This window comes from Neopelma chrysocephalum, unplaced genomic scaffold (assembly GCF_003984885.1).
Source record: "Neopelma chrysocephalum unplaced genomic scaffold, ASM398488v2 Primary Assembly neopelma1_74, whole genome shotgun sequence".
In the NCBI taxonomy this organism is placed as follows: domain Eukaryota; kingdom Metazoa; phylum Chordata; class Aves; order Passeriformes; family Pipridae; genus Neopelma; species Neopelma chrysocephalum.
The window spans coordinates 1,299,136-1,317,194 of record NW_020897735.1 but is presented as its reverse complement, the minus strand read 5'-3'; the positions used below and the strand labels follow the sequence as shown (position 1 = coordinate 1,317,194).

Genomic DNA, 18,059 nt, shown 5'->3' with positions numbered 1-18,059 from the left:
AGTAAGATTTTCTTTTGCTAGTTTTTATTGCTTGTGCTTACCTGCCTCGGGTTTCTTTTGTGTTTTTGTCCCTTTTCCCTTCCCCTTTTAGGGGGATTGTTTGGGATTCTTTTTTGTATGCACATGGTATTTTAACTGTATATAACTGTGATATATGTATATATACATATTTTTTTTAATGTAGTTCTGCTGTTCTGGTTTTTTTCATAGTTTTTTCTCACTCTTTGCCGGAGGCTTTTCACTGGGTCTCGGGAACTTGGCGGGGAGCCAGGTCCAAACTCTAACAGGAGAGCAGATGGAGAAGAGGGAACACTCTGCTGGGGACACAGCTTGGGGTGGTGAGGAGTTAAGACCTGTTCTCCTCTCTGGTTATTCTCCACTACATGATGGAGCTGCTGCACCCCTGGTCACACACTGAGAAGGGTGAAGAAAGCATCAGCTGTGACACTTTGTGCAGAGCAGATGCTCATCCCCAGCCTAAGTTACTGCTCTGCCTTACCTGGGAACATAAAGAGGTTGGGAATACAAAGAGAGGTTGGGCAGAGGCCATGGGATGAAAGGTTTGAGGCCACACACCAGGGCTGTGCTCTGGGAATGAGGCACCCACCGGTCCTCCCTTCAGTCCCTGCTGTCTGCAAACACCATGTTCTCATCACTGCTTCAGGCTTTTCAGCCCTTTTCTACATTTTTAATTGGATTAAATTGTATTGAGGTACAAACAAATTTAACAAATTGTTTAACAAATATTACAGAGATGATTTAAAGTGTAGCTCTGCCAGAATATACCTACATATATTTTTGCTGCCACTTTGCAGGCAGCAGAAAGGTCCTGGCATTGCCAGGCAGGTGTGGGACCCTGCTGTGTTTTGGGTCAGAATACCCCTAACTGCAGCCTATCATGGAGCCAATAACATGGCACAGCAGCAGAGTGCTGGATCCTTCTGCCTGTTTTTCATCCTCAGGACTGGAAAGGGGAGAAACATAAAATCACAGAATGGTTTATGTTCAAAGGGACCTTAAAGCTCATCTCATTCCACTCCTGCCACGGGAAAGGACACATCTCACACGGCCCATCCAACCTGCCCTGGGCAGCCTGTGCCAGTGCCTGGCCACTCTTCTCTTGAAGAAATTGTTCCTAATATCCAACCTAAACCTCCCCTGGTGCAACTTGAGGCTGTTTCCTCTTGTCCTGTCAGTTGGTACTTGGGAGAAGAGACTGACCCCACCTGGCTGCTGTGGAAGGGGAATATTTAGAGAGAGCAGAGCTCACACAGGTCTGTAGACACAGACAGAGAACCAAGAGATCAGGGGCTGGAGTGGTACTGGGCTTTTCTATTAAAGAGATGTTTGTGATCAGCTTCACAGTGCCAGGGGAAGGTGTCAACCTGCATAAGAAAGTCCTATCTAATGCTTGACTTAAAGGATCTGGCTACTCATAAACCAAAAACCTCTTCTTTTCCACGTGGGAGGAGAATGGGAAGGCATACAGGTGTTTGGGAGCTTGGCCCTATTGGAGTTAGACTGGTTTTAGGGGTAATTCACACTCCAAATTGCTGCTGCCTTCGATGCTGAAAACCAGAGAAATCCCTGGGGAGGGGAGGGGTGATGCCATCAAATCCAGTGATGCCTCACAGCCCAACCTGATCAGTCCACAGCCAACTTTCCAGATGCCAGACACTCTCCCTGAGGCCATCCCGTGGGAGCTGGAGGGAGAGGCAGTGGCCTGTTAACTGAGCAGGGAATGGGCAACACCACTGGCTGCAAAATAACTCCACAATGAGGGTTTTAAGAAGCTTGGTGTTGTGAAGGAGACACCTTCCTGAAGGAGAAGACACCAATCTCAGAGAGAGCAGAGGCTCCTCACCCTGTGTGAGCTGCCTGTGCTGCTTCTTCCCAGGAAAAGTGGCCAAAGGAGGGTGGAGGAGAAGTGGCAGTCTCTGTTCTTGGCTCACTCATGAATCTTTGCACAAGTTTTCAAACCACAGCAAAAGTTTGGCAAGAAAACATATCCCATGGCAGAGGGAGTGGAACCAACCAGTGCCTTCCCACAGCACTCAGAGAGGTGGCACTCAGACCTTGGGTTTGTTCGGAGTAATTTAAACCTGGCTGCACTGAAAACAAAATGTAATTCAAAGCCTAGGAGAGGATTCACCAGCTGCTAAATGAACACTTGTGTGGGGAGTAAAACTTTGGGGTTTGTGTGGTTTTTGGTACCAAGGGTAGGTAAAAATGTGTTTTGTTAGGAGCAGTGATACAGTCTTCACCACCATCTGTAAAGAAGCCTGGGGAGCACAGTTCTTAGCACACACAAAACAGATCTATCAGCAAATCCCAGGAGACTGAGAGAAAAAAAGTTATGGTAAAGTTCAAATTCATCACATACAGATACAACATGCACTGGGAGAGGAGAGGAGCAGTTTATAAATTGGATAATGTCAGGGTGTCATGACTGGAGTCAGGTATTTGCTGCCCTTCTGGAAAAATCCTTCAGAATTTAATAATTTAATGGCAAGTTGTGTGATCTACTGGGCTCATTAGCAGGGAGACAGCTGTCCCCGTAGGGCTGGCCAGAAATCCTATGGGAAAGTTGTTTGGTTATTAATTTTAATCTGTTTATTTAATTAATTGTTTCTTAATGACCCCACAGAGATTTGTGCACAGAAACACTCCCCCAACCCAGCCTGTGTGGGTTCTCCATTCCCATCACTTCTCACCCTCACCCTGCCCACGGCCGGGCAGGAGCCCCAGGGGACACGAGGGGGTGTGTGTGCCCTGCAAAGCACCTCACACCATAACACAGCAGAGCCCTTTTGGGCTTTCCCCTCTATTAAATTCAACAGGATTTTTCCATTAATAGGCAAAAAATGGCCCGGGGACAGATTTGCTGAACGAGAAAGAGCTGCTTCCTGGCAGAGGCAGTGGCACTGTCGTTCTCATCAGAGCCTTTCACATGAGCCTTTGGGGCAGGCAGCTGTGCTCAGCTCCCTGGAAAGAGCAGAGCTGATGGAAAAACAGGCTGCCAGGTCACCCAAGGACATCCCAAATCCCAGAGGCAGCTCCAGGGAATCAGGCTGGTAGGGAGAAGGTGCAATGTCTTGACAGGGCCCAGCTTTGTTTATGAACGGAGCAAACGGAGCGAACGGGACTTACCGCGATCTCGGTTACTAAAATATCAGTAATACTTCCCAACACTGTGACAAAATCAAAGACATTCCAGGCATCTCGGAAATAATTCTGCCAAATGAAAACACAAGGGGGGGGGAATAGAGGGATCCAGGGGTTATTTTCTTCCTTTTTTTTTTGTTTTTTTCGTTTATTTTTAAATGGGCGTCACGAAATACGAGCGTTTCATGGAGAGGGGAAGCAGGGGAAGGTGAAGGAGGAAAGCACGTACCAGCACACCAAAGGCAATGATCTTCAGCACACATTCCATTGAAAACATGGATGTAAACACAATATTCAGGCATTTCAGCATTTCTTCATATGCTTCTGGAGCATCATAGAACTAAAGCAGGACGGAAGAAAAGCTGTTACCAGAAGATCATGTACAGAATAAAACCTTTCCCAGCTGACTTGCCTGACTGTAAAACTCCTGCTCATTTTACTGTTGGATTTTGCGCTCACTTTAAGCGAGATTTGGGGTTACAAAAAGTTATTTATGTCCCTCCAGAAGGACACTCTTCCCTACATACTGTCCCAGCTGGAGATATCCCCAAAACTGGAGCTGCTGGTGGACATCCCCCTGTAAGCACAACATGGGCCAGGAGGGAAGAAGGGCATTTTCAAAACCAGAGGACAAGTGCAGCACTGTGTTTCATTCCAGAGGACCCTAAGAATAAGGTGACCCCATGACTGTGAAGATACTCTAGGCAAGGGAGAGGAGGGGACATCATCCACAGTGTGCCTCCACCTGCATCTCCCTCCTGAGCACTGTGGATCACATCCCAGAGTTCTGAGGCTGTTGCAAAATTGAGCCATTCCATAGAATAACAGAATGGTTTGGGTTGGAAGGCACCCTAAAGTCCATCTCAATCCACTCCCTGCCATGGGCAGAGACACCTTCCACTAGCCCAGGTTGCTCCAAGCCCCGTCCAACCTGGCCTTGGACACTTCCAGGGATGGGGCAGCCACAGCTTCTTGGGGAATTCCATCCCAGCCCCTCATCACCCTTAAAGGGAAGAGTTTCTTCCCAGTATCCCATCTAAATCTCTTCTCTTTCAGTTTGAATGTCCTTGGCATGACTGGATTTTGAGCAAGACGTGGCCCTGCTCTGCAGCAGGAAGCCCAGGCTGAGCTGGAGCTCAGGACCTGCAGAGCCCAGTTCCCACCCCACTGGAGGGGCTACAAGCCAAACCAACACCATGCAGGGGAATATTCCCAGGATCCCATCACAGCTGAACCGCCTCCCTTGGGAGACCAAAGGAATCCCGCCAGGAATATGAGGAGCAGTGGTTGTGCCTGATGAACCCCCCCAGCTCCCAGGGTCCAAATCCTCTCCATCCAACACCACAGTCAGCACCCAAAAATTGTCCAGGATTCAGTGAGATCCCACTGACCTTCATCATGAGGACGATGGTGTTGAGGGCGATCATGACCATGATAAAATACTCGAAGGGAGGGGACACCACGAATTTCCACATCTTGTACTGGAAGGATTGCTTGTTCTGGGGCATGTACCGGGTCAGGGGCTTGGCACTTATGGCAAAGTCTATGCAGGCCCTCTACAAAACAGAAGTGGGGTGAAAAATGATGGAAAAAGGGCTGGGAGTCTCTATCCCTTGGGATATGGTTGGGAGAGCGAGCAGAGAATTCAGAGGGGGGTATTTCTAAGTGACTGTTCCTGTAAAATCCAGCACCGAATCCCCAAATCATGATAAATGTTGCTGGAATATTAAACCCCCCAACACCCCTATGGATCCCTGCAGGCCTAGGAGATCACCTTCCACCAGAGCCCAGCTCCTGGTAGGTCCCAATCCCTTCCCTAAGTGGTTTTAAATCCATGGGTTCACTTCAGAAAACACTGAATTCCTCCTGATGGGTAATTGTAGTAACAAGGGGATGTTATCTAAAGTAAAGATGTAATCTGTGGGTTTAAAAACTTATTGTGAAACTCAGGTATGTTCTGACACCTGCTCAGCTCAGAATGTTTCATGAAATGTGGACTGAGCCCAACCAATGAATTAACCACCAAATAGCTCTGAGTGAACTCTCACAGACCCCCTTTGTTGGTTATTTCTGTTCACATTATTAGGAATATAAAACTGCTTTAAAAATTGGTTTCTACCCACAAGAAGTTTTGATTCTGGAGGATTTTCTCTTAACTTTCCCATTTTCAAAGCCTTATATCACTGCAAAAATACTTTCTGCTCAGTTGAAAAATAACATGGGTGAAGCATCCCTAAATACTCTGCTTTATTTTGGACTTTTTGGTCATGTGGACAAACGAGGAACTAATTAATAATTGAATAAAAAAATCATCTCTTTTCATCAAAAATCGGGTTCCAGTTTCAAAATCCATGAAAAGAGATGGTTCTTTGCACAACAGGTCGTTGAGGCTGTGGGAGCCCAGACAAAGGATGTTGCAGATGCTGAAAATCTGCTTGAGTTCAGAAGGAAACCAGATACATCCAGGGAAGGAAGATACACAGATGCCACTAACTAAATTAAAAACATGTCCAACTCAGGACATTCCTGACCTGAAAATGATGGTATTTGCTGGAGATTTCAAGAAAAGCCTCACAGGGTCTTGCCTTGGTCTTACACTCTTCTCAAGGCACCTACTTTTGGGGGAAATCATCTCAGCCAGGCCCAAAGCCAGCCTGGGGAGAGGAGCCAAAACAGTTGTAGTTTGGTTTCTAAAAGGCCACAGATTTGTCTCCTTTCACACCCACATTCTTGAGCAAACATGGAAGGCAGGACTGGGTTGGGTTGGAAGGGACCTTAAAGCCCATCCAGTCCCACCCCCTGCCATGGGCAGGGACACCTTCCACTAGCCCAGGGTGCTCCAAGCCCTGTCCAACCTGGCCTTGGACACTTCCAGGGATCCAGGGGCAGCCACAGCTTCTCTGGGCAACCTGTGCCAGTGCAGGTCCACGTTCTCTTTGCAGCAGAGGTGTGGCCCAAGGGGACACGTGACAGGGGTCACTCAGGGGCTGTCCCTGGCTTTGTTTCTGTGCAAAAGCTGACAGTCAGTTGTGTGTTTGGTCTCCACAGCACAGACCCTCAGATAACCACTGCTCTCCACCCCCCATGGCACAAGAGGGAGGAAGGAGGGGGCTTCCACTGATGCTCTGAGCCCCCCTGGGTGCCAACTGCGGGTTCCGAAGACGGGGGTACCTCGTTTTTCTCGAGGCTGCACTCTGACATCACTTTATCTCCTTGCTCTTGGAAGGTGATGATGATCAAAGCCACAAAGATGTTCACAAAGAAAAAAGGGAAGACAACAAAATACACCACGTAAAAGATGGACATTTCCATCCTGTAGCCAGGGCTGGGACCCTGCTCCTCGTAGGTGGCATCCACCGAGTGCTTCAACACGCTGCAATCAAGGGCAGAGAGAGGAGAAAAGTCACCAAAAATCACTGTGAAGCACCTCAAAGTCACTCACTGGCCTTCACTCAATGTGGAGGGTTGTCCACATATGCTCAGGTCAAACCCCTTCCCAACTATATGGCTGGGAAGGAGTTTTCCTTGAGGATATTTTTACAGGAAACCCTTCCTGGTTTCACCCCATGAAAACCAAAGCAATCACTGTGAAGCACCTCATGGTCACTCACTGGCCTTCACTCAACGTGGAGGGTTGTCCACATATGCTCAGGTCAAACCCCTTCCCATCTTTATGGCTGGGAGGGTGTTTTCCTTGAGGATATTTCTGTAGGAAACCCTTCCTGGTGTCACCATTCTGCAGAATGGTGGAGATTTGCTAAGTACAGATCCACTGATCCCCCCTGGCCAAGGGCAGAGGATCCAGGGGGATCTGGCTTCCCTTCTCTGGTCAACAGGGGTGAAGGAAGAGTGGGCAAAGAGAGGTATTGATGATGTCTGAGGAAGGGAACACAGTGAGGGACTGGAAAAGGGAGACTGGTGCTGGTTTATTCTTTATTTTCACAGAATATGCTGAATTGGAAGGGACCCACAAGGATATTTTATGAAATAATTGAACGTGGAGGACAGGGAAACCCTGATCACAAACTGCACTCCACGTGTCCCAGCAGCAAAGTGTGCCAAAATAAAGTCACATGCTGAGCAGTAAATATCATTTGGGGGCTGTCATACTCTCAGCACAGGTCACAATACTTTTCTCCCCTCATTTTCTTACATTTCCATGGGCAGCTTTACACCTGAGAGAGATGGGCAAGTCCAAAAGCCTGAAGCAAGTACTGAAAACTGCCTGAGCTGTCAGAGGAACAGCGAGAAAAATACACATTCACCCAATGCTGATTCACCCAGTGACCACACAAAGGAAGGAAAAGCTTAGCCGAGAAAAGCCTCTTTTCATTTCCCATTTCCAAGCCCCTCAGAGCTGTGGGAAGGTGCCTTCACCTCCCCAGTCACTGCCCCTGCCAGCCCCGGGTACTCACGTCGGCCACCCTTCCCCCGTGGACACGGTGAAGAGCGTGAGCAGAGCCCAGAGCACGTTGTCATAGTGGAACTCGTATTTTTTCCATTCCCTGGGCTGGGCCTCCACCTCATTCTTTTCATAATCGAGGTACTGACCCCTAAGAAAAAGAGAGATTCAGAGCAAATGAGGGAATTAAACCAAACCAGCCGTTTCTTGGGAGTCACTGAGGAGCATCGAGAAGCCCCGGTGGCACAGGGATTAAAGACAAAGAGGCAGCCCCCCTAGGCTTGGGACAGAAGTCAAGGCCAATTTCTGAGCCATTTTCAGCCACAGGAACTGGATCTGAGGTCTCGAAATAAAAGAAATTTTAATCAGGTTGTTCATCCATTCATTAGGCAGAGCCAGCAGTTAACAGCTGGTCCCCAAATCGTGTGACCCCACAGAAAACTGGGCTGCTTGATGGGGAAAAGGCTCTGGTTCCTACTTCAGGGTTGGAACTAAACCCTAAAGGGGTCCTGTTTTAGGGGCCAAGGGACCTGGCATCTGGAGAGCTCCCCTTCAACCTACACTTCTGTGTGATTTCACTTTTGTTCTATAATATATTTACATCATTCCAAATATATTTACATCATTCCGAGGAAGTGACAGCCCCTGTGACTGCCAGGATCCCACCAGGGACATGCCCTGAATGCACAAGGCAGCAGGAGAGGGATGGGCAGAGCTGGATGGTGCTGAGGATGTGCTTTGGGTGCCAAGAAAAAAGGCAAATGAGGAAGATGCACACTGAGGTGACACACCTTGAGCCTGCTGGAAGGGCAAGACATGACAGGGCTTTTAAGATGTTCAATCCCTTTTCTCACTAATTAGGAGCTCTTTGACTTCCTAAGCTTCTGATTATTTAGTCATTATGTTTTTCCAATTCCTAGGAGTTGTAAGAATCAAGGCAACAGGCGGAAAGAGGAGTCACACTGTCAAAAACCCTTCAACCCTTCAAAACCCCTTGATTTAAAATCCACCCCTAGACCTCCCTGGGAAGGAAAGTGACTCCCATGCAACCTTAAGCATCTGGGGAAGCATTTGCTGGATCAGAGCCAGGAATGACACAGCTATTAAAGAAGGAAAAGGAGAATTCACCTCTAGGGTAACTATGCTGGAGTGTTGCTCTCACTTAGAGGAGACTCTTGGTGCTCAGCAGCTGATGCAGCTCAGGGACAGCCTGGGGAGCTGCTGCTGGAGGAGGAAAGTTGCTGCCCACCCTGGCCCTGCCCCCAGCTGTACCTGCAGTCCTTCTCCAGCTCCTTGGACTCGTCAGTGCAGTAGAAGAATCTGCCCTTGAAGAGCTGCACGGCAATGACGGCAAAAATGAACATGAAGAGCATGTAAACGATGAGGATGTTGAGGACGTTCTTCAGGGAGTTCACCACACAGTCAAAGACAGCCTGGGAGGGAGGAGAACGAGGTCAAGGGGTTGGGAGAGAGGAAAAGTGCATCCAACAGCTTGGCATCCATCTGAGCACACTTCATACACTCTTGGAATCACTGGTTTGGGTTGGAAGGGACCTTAAAGATCACCCAGTGCCATGGGCAGGAACATCTTCCAGTAGCCCAGGTGGCTCCAAGCCCAACCTGGCCTTGAGCACTTCCAGGGATGGGGCAGCCACAGCTTCTCTGGGAATTCCATCACAGGGAAGAATTTCTTCCCAATATCCAACCTAAATCTCATCATCCAACCCAAAACCCAGGGAACTTGCTCACCAAGGGTTTGACCAAACACATCTCAAAATCTGGGAGCAATAACTCCAGCTTCCTTCAGCTCCTGCTTTCTTGGCAAGTTTGGCTGTGCCACTGAATCTTCTGGGCTTGCCCATAAAATTTATATAGACAATCACAGCTTGTTGAGATCAATATTTGTCCTAAACAAACATTCCCATGGCCAATTATGAAATGAAAATTGTACTTGTGTTTATTTTACTCACTTACGTACTGGATAAGTAAAAACTACTTGAATAATAAGGAAAATATACCAGATACAAACCAAATGCTTTGAATAATACTTTTCTAAAGGACTGTCTCTCAAAATTAAGTTTGACTAACCCAGTCAGCACGTGTCACTTCTGAACTCCCTGCAAAGAACTCCTCAAATACATTTATTACTTGGTTATTAGTCCCTGCTGCACTGCTACAAGTAGTCTGCAGTTTGATTTTAGTAGGATAAGTTGGTCCTAATAATAGAAATGGAGTGATCTTACTGCCCAAGCTCAGGGTTTGTACAATAGTGCTCCTGCTTCTAGGAATGGAAGGGAATAATTCCCAAAATTACACTCCTGAAACAACCCAGAAACCCTGAATTAAAACACTGGGAATATATCTGATCAGCCCTTTAATCTTGCTAATTGTTTCTCATGAGAGCACATCCAGGGGAAAAAAATAATTGAAATAATTTTGAAGACTTTTAATCACAGAATTGTTTAGGTTGGAGAAGATCTCTAAGGTCATCGAGCTCCAGCCCCTTGATGTCTTCGCAGTGAGAGGCCCAAAATGGACCCAAGTTCACTTCAAAAACCAGATAAACTCAACTTCTGCTTCAGAGAAAGATTTCTGAGTATTTCTTTAGAAATTAGAAAACCACCCTGTAAAATGGCTTGAAAATCAGACAGAAATCAATAAAAATCAAGTGTTCAGTGTCCTGCTGGAGGACTGAGCTACCGTTGACTATTTTGTTTTTTACCTCAGAGCTTTACATTTTAAATTTCTAACCAAATGAAGACCTTTTTCTGTTTCGTTCAACATGAATGTTCCTTATCTTTTCAGAAACATTTAGTATGCATAAAATCAGAATTATTTCAGCCCAAATAGTGGGCAAGGACAAAAGCAAACCTGTAGAACAGCTGACCCTCATTTCGATGTGAAATCAGGAATTGTCAGACAAAAGCACCCACTGCTGTTCCCCCACCTCTCACAGAATATTCAGCAGGTATTCAAGAGTTCCCAAACCTCAGAAATTATTGAATTTTGTTAACTCCTTCCTTTCTCTGCTTCCAGGGAGTGGCTGTACCTCAAAGTGGTGGTGAAATGGTGTTTGATGAGTAACCACGAGTCACTACGTTTATTTTAATTTGTAGCTTAGAGTTGTAGATGTGAAAAGGTACAGCTCAAAAACCCTGCACTATGGATTATTTACCAGAGAGATGAACAGATTAAAACTCCTCACACAGCAATGACATTTCTCTTTTGACAGCCCGTGGAAAACCTTGCAATATTCACGTTAAACTCTCCAGGGAAAGCCAAACATTCCAACCCCCATTTTCTCCTGTATCATTTCTAAGAGCATCCCACTTGTGAGCTGTAAATTAATTTACTTGAGGGTGGGGTTTTTTTTATTTCTTTTCTTTTTTTAGGAGTTTTATTTTCGCGTGGGTTCACAACAATTCATAACGTCGCCTATGATGTTTGCAACAGAAACAAAGTGTTTGACATTTGCTAAACATCTGCACAGCTATTTTTACCAATCTGGCAAAGGGATTAATTGCAACAAAATCAAAGGAGCAGAAATAACTTGGGTTGGGTCCATCAGCTTCTACTCAGATCAGTCACACAAAGCTCCAGAGAAGGAAAAATTGGGGGTTGTTTTCTAACCTTTAGCTTTGGCAGCCGCTTGATGGTTTTCAGAGGTCTGAGGACCCGCAGGACTCGCAGGGACTTGATGGTGTTGATGTCCTTGCCTTTGGTTCCTCTGCAAGGGAGAAAAGGCACAAGAACAACAATAATTTGGTCCTCAGGTCGCCAACCTGGATATTTGTAGGTTCCCAGTGTGGTTTTGGTGGTGGAACTGCTTTGCTTTGGGGTGTTTGTTACAGGTTTGGGGTCCATCCTCACTGTGGCCTCAGATGAGCCCCACCTGAGCCGTGTCCAGCAGCGCCGTGGGCAGGACATGGTCCTGGCACTGCTCCCCACAGGAGCCTCCTCTCCCTTCCCAGCTACTCACCGAGCATCCCCCAGGATCTGTGGCCCTTCCTGCCCCGACTCCACACCCAGGCAACAGTTCCTGCTCCAGCCACCAGGAGAGGAGGCTCAGCACGTCCGTCCCAGCCCCAGGAGAAGGGACAAAGTCACGCTTGGCTCTCCTTCCTCCCGAGGGAGTGAGGCAGGAGGAGGTTTCTCCGTGCACTTCTCCGGCAGGAACATTGTGCCTGGACAAGCAGTGACCAGAGGGAACAGGAGCCTTCCAGGTGAGGGGCAGAGCTCTCCTGCTCCATGCCTGGGTCCTCATCCTTGAGTGTCTCTTGGAAGACATGCTACCAAACCCATGCAGGAACATGTAATATTGCAGCATATTACATGCCTGGAACACCTCTGGGGCAGCTTCCCACTTGGGCATGCAAGGGGCTGTAAGTCACAGCCTGGGTTTAGGTTTGGTTAAAACTGAGTGCAAGGCTTTGAGAAGGTTCCCCTTGTTAACATCAAGAGGTTTTTAGGGGAAGGAAGGACAGAGTTCCTTTCCTCGTGCACTTCCAAAAATAAATAAATAAGAAAAGACACAGTTACATCTTCTTCCAACCCAACAGCAAAACAATGACATTCCCCTTCGGTTCATATGAAGTGAAAAATGGGATGAAAGTCTGTCACAGGGTTTTATTCATGAGTGTGGGTTTGGGTCTGAGAGTGTATTGAGGTAACACAGGTGTGAATGAGGAACACGTGGAGCAGATGCTGGAACACCTATTCTATGCCCTCCCAGTTGGCTCCTTCTCCAAGAGGAAGGAAATAGAGGTACAAGTGACCCCAGAGACCCACAGGAGGTTTGTGAGGGCCTGCAGAGCTTCCCCCACCCTCTGGCCCCCAGCCCTCCACGCTGTGCTCAGGGAGAAGCACCCAGAGTGCAGGAAACCACCCGAGGTCGTGGCTGACTGACCTTGCTCAGCCCTGCAAAGTGTCTTTTTGCAATCAATCCACTGCCAGAAGGCTTAGAACTCACTGCTGACACTGGAACTCAATCCTAAATTGGACTGGAATCTACAACCCATCTCATCTCTCTCTTCTCTTCAATAACCAGGCCCTGCAGTTGTCCTGGAACACAGTAAGATACAGGAATGTTTGGAGGGCCCTGGGTTGTATCCCAGTGACATCTACATTGAACACAAATTGCCTTTCCAAAGGATTTAATATAGGGAGAGAGGGGGGAAAGGATGGAGAGGTATCATCCTCTCCCTCTCTCATCTTTCAGGGCTGCTTTAGGGCCATTTTAATCCATCCCAGGTGGATCCTGACTGCTGGCACGGCTGTAAATCCAGGTGATGGAACTGATACTCAGGACTGATTTAATGCCACAAAATACCCGTTATATATTTAAAAGAAATAATATTTGATTCTCATTAGAAACCCTTTAATCTGTTCTAGATGAAGCAGGCACTGCCAACAGAGCTTTTCCTGGCTTTCTTGTCAGGTTTTGGCACAGCTGAAGGTCTGGCCCATGCTTGGCTTGGCATGTTTGCTTTGAACTCCCCCAACTCCCAGCAAGTACCATCCCTGCTGTGGTCACTGTGTCACCGCAGCTCACCTGGAGCTCACCTGCTCCAAGGGGGCTTTGTCTGAGCCCTGGCTGCAAAATCATTTGTTCATCCTCTCAAGGAGGACATTCAGTGGCAGGAGGGAAGTAGAAAGCGAAATGGGTTGTAGGGAAGGAGATCCCAGGAGATCCCAAAGGAGATCCCACCTGGCCTGGCCAGCCTGTCCCCAGGGCTGATGGTCCCCCCATCCCCTTGGCTGCCCCTGCTGCTCCCTCCACCCTCTCCCCTATGGAAGGCCAAGCAAATCCCTTACACTGCTCCACATTTCCCAGGGTTTCCCTCCCTGAGGGAGGTGGGAGCTGAGGAAAGCAGAGAAGAGTGAAGGTGAGACAGTTAAAGGCCACGTTGGGGCAGGAGGAGGGGAAAAAAAGAGGTGGGATGCTCAGCCCAGAACTCTACTTGTTCTCCATCACTGGTGGCCACGTTTCTGGTTTGCAGATTAACACACAACCCCAAAAAACAAACCTCAGCACTGCTCTCCTGGGCTCACCCAGAACCCCCATGTGCTGTCTGCCAGTGCTCCCAATTCCAGGAGACCTGGACACCTGCCCCACACTAATTAACAACTGCACTAATTAGGCCTTGTGGAAGGTGAAGTTCCAGATCAGAACTCGGCCCTGGTCTCACAGGGTTGGCCCCACTCCTGAAGGAACAACTCCCATGGACTCAATATTTGGAGGGAGGTCAAAATATTTGGAGGGAGGTCAAACAGACCTTCTGGGGGCTCGTGGCTCCGTGGGGCAGAGCAAATCCTTGCTCCTGCTTTTCCCTGGCCTGGGGGGTGTGTGGATGAGCACCCTGAGAGCTGGGAGGTGAAGGACAGACAGCTCCAGTCACACCCAATTCCTTCTGCCTCAGAGGAGGACACTCAGAAGGGCTGATTTCTCTTTCTCCATTCAGGCACTTAAGCAAATAAAGAGCGTGAGCCAATTAAATGTTAATGGGATTTCTGCTCTGAGCCATGTAGAGAATCCTGAAAAACATCCTTATTTCTTGTCACAGGAAGGTTCCTGCTCCAGGACAAAGCTTTTCCAATGTCCCGGTGCTCTGAACTGGAGGGATGCAAATTGCTTTTTAATTTAAAGGACACCCTGCAACTCTTTCAGCCTCTCAAATAAAAACCCTCAGGGTTGTTTTTGGTGGTTTTAAGAAGCCCCTCTACCAATATTGGGGGTTTTTTTCACTGCTTTAATACAAAGCCAGATGTCCAACAAAATAAAAGGTCCAGATGGAAACAGGATTCAGTCAAAAGGTGTATCCAAGCACACATTTGACCTGAATATTCCTCACAACAAAAATAAATTGCTATGGAAGGGCAAGATCTCAGCTGACTGCAGAAGAACAACTACAAAATTCAGAAGAGCTGAATTTTGAAGAAGAGCTGCAGAGGGTCACAGGATAAAGGCAGACAGCAAACAGTAGCCTAGAGACCTAAAAAATAATAATAATAAAAGAATCCCATGAATAAAAAAATTGCATTAGATCAATTTTAGTTGCATTAGGCCAGTTCTGGGTGTTGGGGTTTTTTTTCTGTGGCAGTTTGCTGCTTGTTTATTTAAAACATTAAAAACATTTTAAAAGAGCTTCGCGAAGCCTTTTTTTCCCCCCTTTAATAAATCAAAGAGCCTTTAAAAAATTGACGAGTCCTTTCAAATGGAAGCTCCTTGTTTCTGTTGCTGCTGCCAGCAGCTCTGATTTCACACCACATGGGCTTCTCAGAGTCGTGGCATCAAAAATTCAGGGCAGGGCGGAGCCGCCGCCGCCTGTGAGTGCCCCAAAACCCCAAGGCAGAGGGTGAATTCCTCCACTGAGGAGGAAAGGAGGTCACCCTGCTCTGCCACAAACACAAAGCCACCCTTTTCCTGCCTCTAAACGCTCTGCTTTCCTAGAGGGAAGAAAGAGTGGAGCACCTGATTCCCTGGATCACATCAAAGACCTTCCTTTGCCTCCTTTCTGTGGCATCTCCGCTGTGGAGGAGCCCACCCAGCTCCTGCCCTGCTGGGATTGAGGTGGGAGATGACACAGCTCTGGCCCCAAAAGCAGACAGCAAGACTGCCACCTCCTTGCAGGGCATTAAATAGGACTTTTTGACCCCCCTCCTTTGCAAGTTGCCCCTTCCAGCCTCTTATAAAACTCTCTACACTCTGTTCTTTTATCAAAGGCTTTTCAGAGCTGGGTGGCATCGCCCAGGCTGCACTGAGTTGGTGCTGAAGCTTCCAGCACTGCTGTTTGGAGGTGAAATCCTCCAAAAGAGAATAAACCTGCTCCTTCAAACCTAGTTATTAAGATTTCCAGGAATTGCAACTCACCCATCAATGACGCACCCACTGAGTCACCCCCTCAAATCCTTCTGGCACAGATATATCTGTGGTTTTGGTCAAGACTCTCTGATCTACTTGGCTTTCTGTCTCTGCCTAAAGAAAACCGGGATGAATGAGGATTGTTAAGGGAAATTTCACTGGATAATGGGTAAGAAAGGGGCGGAGGAGTCGATGCAATGAGTGGAACATGAGTTGTTTCCACAGTGGTGACTGTTGGACAGGCAAAACAGTGCAGCAAGAGACAGGAATAACATATTACCCCATGAAACTCCTAGAGAGAGATTCCAGCAAGGAGAAGACAAAGAAAGAGCAGAGTCAATGACAAACAGCAACATCAGTGCCCCCCCTGCACAGAGATCCCCTTTTCCCTGGCCCACACCCCCCCCACAGCAGCAGGAAAATAAATGAGCCCCAGCCCTTCCACTCGGGAGCAAAGAAACCTCCAAATGTCCTGTCCAAATGTGTGTTTGGGGCATGTTTATGTCCACAAAAAGAAAGGAATGTCTCCTTGAAATGCATTGCTAAATGGCTAAATGTAATTAATTCATTATCATCAGCATCAGTGTTGTTGTTTCTAGCATCTCTCTGGGGACTCCTTCTAAAATTTATTTTAATTATTTTTTTTAATTTATTTCCTTTAAAGTATTTTAATTATTTTTTAAATTTATTTCCTTTAAAATATTTTAATTATTTTTTTAAATTTATTTCTTTTAAAATATTTGAATTAATCAGCCCTTCCACTCACATGAAAATGAACCTCCAAATGTCCCTTCCCCCTCCTGACACTCTGGGAGGTGCAGCCTGGACTCTTTGGCAAATGCTGGTTGATTTTCCAAAGAGCATCAGGAAAATCTGCATCTCCACCACCTTTGTGCTCTTCCAACACACCCAGACAAAATTTTGCTGCTCCTCAGCAGCTGTTTTTTTAACCAACCAGGTACATTTTACACCTGGGGCTGATGGGTTTTGATGACAAATTTTGCTTGCAAAATTTGCTTTAAGCTCCTTTACTTCTATTTCCCTGAAGGCTCAAACAAGTCTGTGTGCTTGTGGCATGTTTATGTCCACGAAAAGAAAGGAATTTCTCCTTGAAATGCATTGCTAAATGGCTAAATTTAATCAATTTATTATCATCAGCATCAGTGGTGTTGTTTCTAGCATCTCTCTGGGGACTCCTTCTAAAATTTATTTTAATTATTTTTTTTAATTTATTTCCTTTAAAGTATTTTAATTATTTTTTAATTTATTTCCTTTAAAAAATGTTATTTTTTAAAATTTATTTCTTTTAAAATATTTGAATTAATCAGCCCTTCCACTCACCTGAAAATGAACCTGCAAATGTCCCTTCCCCCACCTGACACTCTGGGAGGTGCAACCTCGACTCTTTGGCAAATGCTGGTTGATTTTCCAAAGAGCATCAGAAAATCTGCATCTCCACCACATTTGTGCTGCTCCAACACACCCAGACAAGCTCTATGCTGCTCCTCAGCAGCTGTTTTTACCAACCAGGTACATTTTACACCTGGAGCTGATGGATTTTGATGACAATTTTTGCTTGCAAAGTTTGCTTTAAGCTCCTTTACTTCTATTTCCTTCAAGGCTCAAACAAGTCTGTGTGTTTGTGGCATGTTTCTCTGTAAGAAAAGAAGGGCATTTCTCTCAGAAATGCATTGCTAAATCGATAATTTTAATTACTTTATTATCAGCAGCATCAGTGTTAATGTTTCTAGCATCTCTCTGGGACCTTTTTTAAAAATTTAATTTTTTTTCTCAATTGTATTTATTTATTCCGAACTACTTTTGTGAATTTATTTATTTTTTAACTCCAGTTAAGCACAGAACAGCTTCTAAAGAGGCAGAAAGGAGACCAGCAGCTGGTTGGAGAGGCTGAGCTGGGTTTGTTGAATCTTCCAGCAACAACTGATACCATCTCGTGTGCTTAAATAAACACAGGCTGTTGCAATATTCCAGCTGGGAGCATTTCAGGGAGCTCTTTTAATCCAAGGTTTTTAGTGATGTGTCTGTTCAGCAAGAAGCTGGTTCAGACACCAGGGAGGTCAAGGACATGAATTAAATCACACCTTGCAGGGGATGATTGTGTGTTCTGGCAAACAAACCAGTCACAGCCACAATAAATATATTTATTACACTGATGGGGGGTGGCAGGGTTTGCTAGAAAAATCCAGCTCAACAACAGACATGATCCAGTTGATTCTCCAAGAGCTCATTTTCAGGATTATCAAAAATCAGGGTGTCCAGTTTAACCAAACAAAGAGTTGGGGCAAGGACAGGACTCTCTCAGTTTGCACCTGATTATTCTGTTATTATTTATGACTGGAACAGAGAGCAAATAATCCCCTGGGAGTGACTGAATTAAACCAGAAATACTCCAAATATTCTCTGAACTGGACATGAACACTCCCCTCCTACTGAGACGTGGATGTGGAGCAGAGGTTACAAAAAGCATCAAAAGCACAGAAAAAAATCCAATTTTTCCAAGTCTCCCAATAGGTTTGTCTCACTTTAATCTGGGAGACAGTAACTAGGCAGGTTTTATGCATTCCCTTCCAAATTCTCACTCAGAAGGTAAAATAGAAGCAGCTTGGGGCA

General features: G+C 46.4%; 1 protein-coding gene across 18 annotated transcripts in view; it reads right to left on the bottom strand.

Moving 5' to 3' along the window:
• The window catches only part of CACNA1B (calcium voltage-gated channel subunit alpha1 B), a 306,654-nt gene that overhangs the window by 52,947 nt on the left and 235,648 nt on the right, over positions 1-18,059 (bottom strand). For 11 of the 18 annotated variants that reach the window (XM_027687401.1, XM_027687403.1, XM_027687404.1 and 8 more), the window contains 8 exons: positions 15,709-15,720; positions 11,198-11,294; positions 8,840-9,000; positions 7,581-7,718; positions 6,337-6,538; positions 4,557-4,721; positions 3,395-3,505; positions 3,151-3,234 (listed from right to left, as the gene is read on the bottom strand). In XM_027687401.1, the coding sequence (XP_027543202.1) occupies positions 3,151-3,234; positions 3,395-3,505; positions 4,557-4,721; positions 6,337-6,538; positions 7,581-7,718; positions 8,840-9,000; positions 11,198-11,294; positions 15,709-15,720 (970 nt within the window). The remainder of the gene's footprint in view (positions 1-3,150; positions 3,235-3,394; positions 3,506-4,556; positions 4,722-6,336; positions 6,539-7,580; positions 7,719-8,839; positions 9,001-11,197; positions 11,295-15,708; positions 15,721-18,059) is intronic. The other 7 variants (XM_027687405.1, XM_027687407.1, XM_027687420.1 and 4 more) reach the window with 1 other exon arrangement.